General features: G+C 51.9%; 1 protein-coding gene across 1 annotated transcript; it reads right to left on the reverse strand.

The window, feature by feature from the left end:
• Positions 1 to 1,371: 1,371 nt before the first annotated feature.
• LOC132223989 (uncharacterized) lies at positions 1,372 to 6,827 on the reverse strand. The gene is given in 2 exon segments (XM_059679033.1): positions 1,372 to 1,822; positions 2,189 to 6,827. Coding segments are annotated over 2 exon segments (4,953 nt in total). The 5' UTR covers positions 6,802 to 6,827; the 3' UTR covers positions 1,372 to 1,482.
• Between the last annotated feature and the right edge of the window lie 349 nt (positions 6,828 to 7,176).

Genomic DNA, 7,176 nt, shown 5'->3' on the forward strand with positions numbered 1-7,176 from the left:
CCTTGCTTGTCATTGGCTAGTTCAAAGAAATCCCGGGCGTGGCCAGCAGGGGCCTGGGCTTCCGGGAAGAAGGCACTCTTCTGAGCACATGGTCTCTGTCCCAACATGGAGGATCCAGGGTAAGATGGAGGGCATAGCCCTCGCCCTTTCATTCCCCCCTTGTCTTGGAACTTCCGTCTCAATCATGAGACGGACTGCACTTTTATTTCACCGTCGCTAGGGGCCCATAGTGAGCACACAGAACTATCAACCGAACTATTTTATACACTTAACAAATGGTCCGGTGGAAGGGAAAGAAACCATTTTAGCTTTAACAACTTCTATTGAAATAGGATTTTTCTTCTTAAAATTCCTCCATGGCTATTAAAAAGCCAAATCAAGATAAATTTATTTACTGTCCTGATGTTTGCATAAACACAACAAGAATGGTAACTGACTATCTTTGCTGGAATTTCATGGTTGAACCTTAATGTGCCCCGTAGGGCCAGGAAGCCAAGCCATCCAGATGCCATCAGGCCTGCCTGCAGTATCTGCTGAGTTAGGTGAATCCCTCACCTGTAGCAACTCCACCTGAGCCCACGCTCCAGGCTTTAAGGCCCATCTCAGTAGCCCTCCTACTCGTTGCGGCCCAGAGTGTGTGGGGGTTTCGCAGGGATGCAGAGGCATCTTTACTGCTCCCCTTCTACTCTTACCAACCGCCAGTGATGGTAGGGCATGGGCCTGACGCTCCAGCGCCAGCCATCTTCAGGGCTCCCAGGCAGGACACCAGGCTTTCTTCGTGGCATTCTTAGTGGCTTCAAGTCTTTAGAGCTCAGATAGGTCTCTTCAAAACATGATACTCCAGTCAAAGTTTTCCGTTAATAAAACCACTATTAGGAACCGGTCTTACTGAATCTATGCAAAGAAATGTACTTACTTAGCATTGCCAGATTTCGGAGGAATTACATAAGGAGAAAAACATACTGATCTACTCTAAGATTTTCTGACTTTCCTTGCTAATTTCTTTTCATGGATTTAAAACAAAACAGTAATTGTTGGTATAAAACCTTCTTTCTATGCATAACCATGCCTCAGACTTTCTAGTCTAAACAGGCTTTTTTCAGCTTTACTACCCCTGACATGGGCATGGTCACGCAGGCCTGCAAGACAGTATTACAGGCTGCCAACTGTTAGCTGTCTCTCAACAGAGACCAAAACCTGATGGGCACCCTTCCCTGCCCAGTTGGGCACTTGTCCTCTTGGCAGCTAGACACCCTTTACTTTTGGGGGTCACCCCACACAGCTCCCTTCCAGGACAGCCAACATACATTCAAACCTGCAAACGAATCAAAGGTCAATATAACATATCAGTACAATAAAACATGATACTAGACATGTGATACTAAAGTCTATTCCTGATCTTTCTATGAATTGTCCTTGTCATTTTGGAGCCGTGTCCATGAAGGTGCAGGCATTATCTAAATCTATTTAATGTTACCAGCATCACGCAGGTCGAGCACGCCGTAGCTTGAGCTTGAGCGGGTTGCGTTGATCTCGATCGACGCTCCATTTGGTGATGAAGTCCTTCCGGATCGTGGAGGGGTCCGCTGACCGGACGTGAGTGTGATGAACCCAGGTCGCGACGCCGTCTACCTTGAGAGCAGTGGGGGTTGTTAGCACCACGGTGTAAGGACCCTTCCAACGTGGTTCAAGGGTTTCTTGATGATGCCTTCTGACGTAGACCCAATCTCCTGGTCTGTGTTGATGAGGAGTTGGGGTTGGGCTGGTCTCATAGATGGCGCGGAGGCGCGGCCAAATGTCCTCGTGTGCCCTCTGGAGCCCTCTTAAGGAAAGAGATAGTTCTTGATTTTCAAATTCAGCGAGTAAGTCAGCTTTAAGGTTAGGAATGATAGGGGGTGGCCTGCCAAACATGATCTCAAAGGGAGTAAAACCCAGGGTGTAAGGGGAGTTCCTCACCCGGTAAAGGGCATATGGAAGGAGAGCCACCCAGTCTCCGCCAGTCTCCATGGTTAATTTGGTAAGGGTCTCTTTTAGAGTTCTATTCATTCTCTCTACCTGACCTGAACTCTGGGGTCTATAAGCACAATGTAATTTCCAATTTGCCCCAATAGCCCTAGTTACTACCTGCGTTACCTGTGAAATAAAGGCTGGCCCATTGTCGGACCCTATCATAGCAGGAAAACCATACCTGGGTAAGATGTCTTCCAGCAGCTTCTTGGCCACCGTCTGAGCTGTTTCGTGCTTGGTTGGGTATGCCTCTACCCAGCCAGAGAAGGTGTCTATGAACACTAAAAGATATTTATAACCATACTTCCCTGGTTTAATTTCAGTGAAATCGACCTCCCATTGTGCTCCCGGTTTGGTGCCTCTGAGCCTGGTCCCTCTTTCATTTGATCCGACCCTTGCGTTTGTAAGTTGGCAGGTCTTGCAGGCAGACACAACCTGATCTATCTTGGTATTCTGCTGGTGAATTTTGATTCTGGCATGTTGGATTAAGTCCTTCATTTTCCGGGTTCCCAGGTGAGTGGATTGGTGCATATGTTTTAACATCGTGTCCCCGAGCCAGTCCGGCAGTATAAGTTCTCCTTCTGGTGTATGCCACCATCCCTTTATTTCCTGGGCTCTGGGGAGCTTTCTGATACGTTGCAACTCTTCCTGGGAGTACTTGGGCTGGTCTGGTAAGACTGGGTCCCCTGGGTCTGGGAGTTGTAAGGCCATGGTAGGGACCGAGGTAAGGGCTACTGCCTTTGCAGCCTGGTCAGCCTTTTGGTTGCCTTTCGCTACCGGGTCATCAGCTTTTTGGTGTCCCTGGCAGTGGATTATGGCTAACTTGGCAGGAAGCCACAAGGCCGCGAGCAGGTCGAGAATTTCCTGCTTATTTTTTATTGTCCGTCCCTCGGCTGTCAATAGCCCTCTTTCCTGGTAGATTGCCCCATGAACATGAGCTGTAGCAAATGCATAACGGCTGTCTGTGTAAACGTTAAGCCGTTTTCCAGCCCCCAGTGTCAGTGCCTTGGTGAGTGCAATGAGTTCTGCTCTCTGAGCTGATGTCCCAGGGGGCAGATCCTCCGCCCACACGGTGTTCGTGTCTGTGACCACCGCTGCACCCGCGTACCTGCTCCCGTTCCGCACGAAGCTGCTTCCATCCGTGAACCAGGTGGCCTCTGCATCCGGGAGGGGCCGATCGGTCAGGTCCTTCCGAAGTCCATGTACCTGCTCCAGGATTCCCGCACAGTCATGCAGTGGGGCATCTAGGTCAGGGTCAGGTAGCAGGGTAGCAGGGTTGAGGGCCGCACTGGGATGGAACCGTACTCTAGGGGGGTTGAGCAGCAAGCTTTGATAGTGGGTCATGCGAGCATTGCTCATCCACCTATCGGGAGGTTGTTTTAGGACCCCTTCAATGGCATGCGGGGTTGTGATCCAGATCCCCTGTCCCAGGGTCAGTTTGTCAGCATCCTTGACTAAGAGCGCGGTTGCCGCAATGATTCTTAGGCACGGTGGCCAGCCGGCGGCTACGGGATCCAGCTTTTTAGACAAATACGCTACTGGGCGACTCCAGGGGCCTAAAGCCTGGGTTAAAACTCCTTTTGCTACTCCTTTGCGCTCATCTACAAAGAGGCGAAAGGGTTTTGTAATGTCTGGTAGGCCCAGGGCTGGAGCAGCCAAAAGAGCTTTCTTTATCTGATTAAAGGCAATTTCTTCTGTCTCAGTCCATTTAAAGGCCTTCCCCTCCTTGGTGGCTTCGTATAGGGGCCTGGCGATCTCAGCAAAACTTGGTATCCAGAGGCGGCAATAGCCAGCCGATCCTAGGAATTCCCTCACCTCCCTCCGGGAGGTGGGAGCAGGGATTTTCAAGACTGTCTCTTTTCTAGCATCTGACAACCGCCGCTGTCCGCCCTCCAGTATGTATCCCAGGTAACTCACCCTCTTTTGGCATATCTGAGCCTTCTTCGCCGAGGCCCGGTACCCTAAGGTTCCTAAGGTGGCCAGCAGATCTTTGGTCCCTTGCTCACAATCTTTGGCGGTATCGGCAGCAATCAGGATGTCATCTACGTATTGAAGAAGGGTGAGATTGGGGTGTTCCCTCCTGTACTCACCGAGGTCTTCATGCAGCGCCTCGTCGAAGATGGTGGGCAAATTCTTGAATCCTTGGGGCAATCGCGTCCAGGTTAATTGTCCACTGTAACCTTCCTCGGGGTCGTGCCATTCGAAGGCAAACAGGGGTTGGCTTTGAGGCGCTAACGGCAGGCTGAAAAAGGCATCCTTCAAGTCTAATACAGTATACCAGATTCTAGAGGGTGCCAGAGAGCTTAGGAGAGTGTATGGGTTAGGAACGGTTGGGTGTATATCCAGGACTCTTTTATTTACTTCCCGGAGGTCCTGAACTGGCCGATAGTCATTCGTATGAGGCTTTCTGACTGGCAGGAGGGGGGTGTTCCAGGCAGATTGGCATGGAACCATTACCCCTAGGCTTCGCAGTCTCCGGATGTGAGGCTGGATTCCCTTCCGAGCCTCCTGGGACATAGGGTACTGTTTGACTCTCATCGGGCCTTCTCCTGGTTTTAGTTCTACCAGCGTTGGGGCCCTGTGGGCGGCCAGCCCTACTCCCCCCGTCTCTGCCCAGGCTGTGGGGAATTCTCGCAGCCACCTGTCCATATTGTTCTCTACTGGTGGCGCCCCCTGGTGGAGGCGATATTCATCCTCCAGTCTCAGAGTCAGGACCTGGATGGGGTGGCCTTTGCCATCGGTGACCTGAGGCCCCCCTTGTCTGAAGGTTATTTGGGCTCCAATCTTGGTTAGCAAGTCTCGTCCTAATAGGGGGTAGGGGCATTCTGGTATTACCATGAAGGAATGGGATACCCGGCCCGTTCCTAGATCTACTGTTCTTCGGGTAGTCCATGAATACTGGCTCATGCCAGTTGCCCCTTGCACCCAGGACTTTTTGCTGGCTAGCTTCCCCTGAGGTGTGCGGAGAACCGAATGTTGTGCTCCAGTGTCGACAAGGAAGTCAACAGGCGTCCCCTCCACTTTAAGAGTTACCCTGGGCTCGGGGAGGGGATCCGAACCCCGACTTCCCTAATCACTCAGTCCTTCCAGCTCCAAGACCTCCACCCGGTCTGTCTTGTTCCCCTTTTTACCGGCCTTCTTTGGGCATTCTCGGACCCAGTGCCCTATCTCTTTGCAGTAAGCACACTGGTTCTGTTGCAGCTTCCTTTTCCCGTCCCGGGCGGTTCTCTTACCTCTTTCTTGGCCATCAGCAAGCTGGCGAAGGTGACGGGTCCGCTCCCCAGGGGACTCCATGGTGGTGGCTAGCAGAATCTTGGCCAGGTTTCGAGTCTGCTTCTCACTGGCAGCCACCATGGCGCGGGCTTGCCTATCCTCAGGGGGCTCTCGGTTATTGAACACCTTCTCTGCTACTACCAGTAAATCCTGTAAACTCTTTTCTCCTAATCTATCTATTCTCTGTAGTTTCTTTCTAATGTCCATGGCTGACTGGTTTATAAAACTCATGATTACAGCTGCCTTATTCTCAGGGGCTTCTGGATCCATGGGGGTATAGGTGCGATATGCCTCCATGATCCGTTCTAGAAAGGCAGCTGGAGACTCATCTCTTTCCTGCTGTACATTCCCTACCTTGGTCAAATTGGTGGGCTTTCTAGCAGCCCTGCGGAGACCTCCCATTAGAGTCTGACGGTAGACCAAGAGCCTCTCCTTACCTTCTGCCGTGTTGAAATCCCATTCAGGCCTAGTTAAGGGAAAAGAGACATCTATCTGGGCCTGGTTCGTGGTCGGATTTCCGTCTACACCGGGAACCATCTTTCGGGCCTCATTGAGGATCCTTTCTCTCTCCTCCGTCGTGAACAGAACCTGTAAAAGCTGCTGACAGTCGTCCCATGTGGGCTGATGGGTGAAAAGAACAGAATCTAGCAAGTCAATAAGTCTCCCCGGTTTTTCGGAGAACTTAGGGTTCTGTGCCTTCCAGTTATAGAGGTCGCTAGTTGCGAAAGGCCAATAAATATGGGGCTGGTTGCCATCCGCATCCGGAGGTCCAGCGGCTCGTAAGGGCAGGGTCTTGATAGTGGAGTCGGGTGCTGCGACAGACAGCTCCCGTTGAGCTCTTTGCCGGGTGAGAGGTGGGCCTCCTACCGGAACCAGAACCGCGGCCATTCCCGGAACCCCGCCCCCAGCCATTCCCGGAACTGCGTCAGCTTCCCGCGACGGGGTAGGATCAAATCTCTCCGGCGTCCTGTGGAAATGATATGGGGGAGGAAAAATTAACTCTTCTCCAGTTCCCCCCTGCAAAACCGGGTAGGGGGGAGCTGGAGCTGACGGCAGGGTGACTTTCTTCTCCTTCTTCTTCTCCGCTTCCTGCAAGGCAAGAATGGGTTCTGGCTCCGGAGGGTGTGGAGGTAAGAAGGGCCTAAGCCAAGGTGGTGGATTTTCCACGAGGTCCTGCCAAGTAACAATGTAAGAGAGTTGACCAGGATGTCCCTCTTTGGGTTGGGAGACGACGTCCCTAACCCGGCGAATGGTGGGGAGATCGAACGTCCCCTCCGGCGGCCACCCAACACCAAAAGTCGGCCACTCCTTAGAACAAAAAGTCCGCCACCGGTCCTTCCGGACCTCCGCACTGAGGTTGCTGGCCCTTCCCTTTACCTCTTTGAAATGATCGACCATAATGCTTAAAGGAGTAGTTTGAGCCTGTCCCATAATGTCCATCCAGTAAATCCACAAAGTAAAACCGAAAAAACACAAACACAGACAACTAAGGGGCCCGAAAATATAGTATTCCAACTCCATGGAAGCGAAACCAAAACAAGCTTCCAACTCCATGGAAGCAAAAACCGAAAACGACCGCTGTGTGCCAACCAGCGGGAGCGACCCGACTGTCTCAGATTGAGGGGTTCCTACAGAACTTCCGACTCCGCGGAAGCAAAATTTCCCCTCTTCAGATGGAGGATCGGGGCGCCCCCCGACTCCTCCTGCCTGTCTCAGATTAAGGGGGTTCCTACAGAACTCCCGACTCCGCGGAAGCAAAGCTATACCCCTTCAGATGGAGGATCGGGGCGTCCCCCAGCTCCTCCCGCCTGTTGATCCACTCAGATCATTATTACAGGCATTTACAGGCATTTACAGATTTCAGAAGTGAGCTCACACCAAAACACACGACACAAA

The sequence above is a fragment of the Myotis daubentonii genome, chromosome X (genome assembly GCF_963259705.1).
Source record: "Myotis daubentonii chromosome X, mMyoDau2.1, whole genome shotgun sequence".
Classification (NCBI taxonomy): Eukaryota; Metazoa; Chordata; class Mammalia; order Chiroptera; family Vespertilionidae; genus Myotis; species Myotis daubentonii.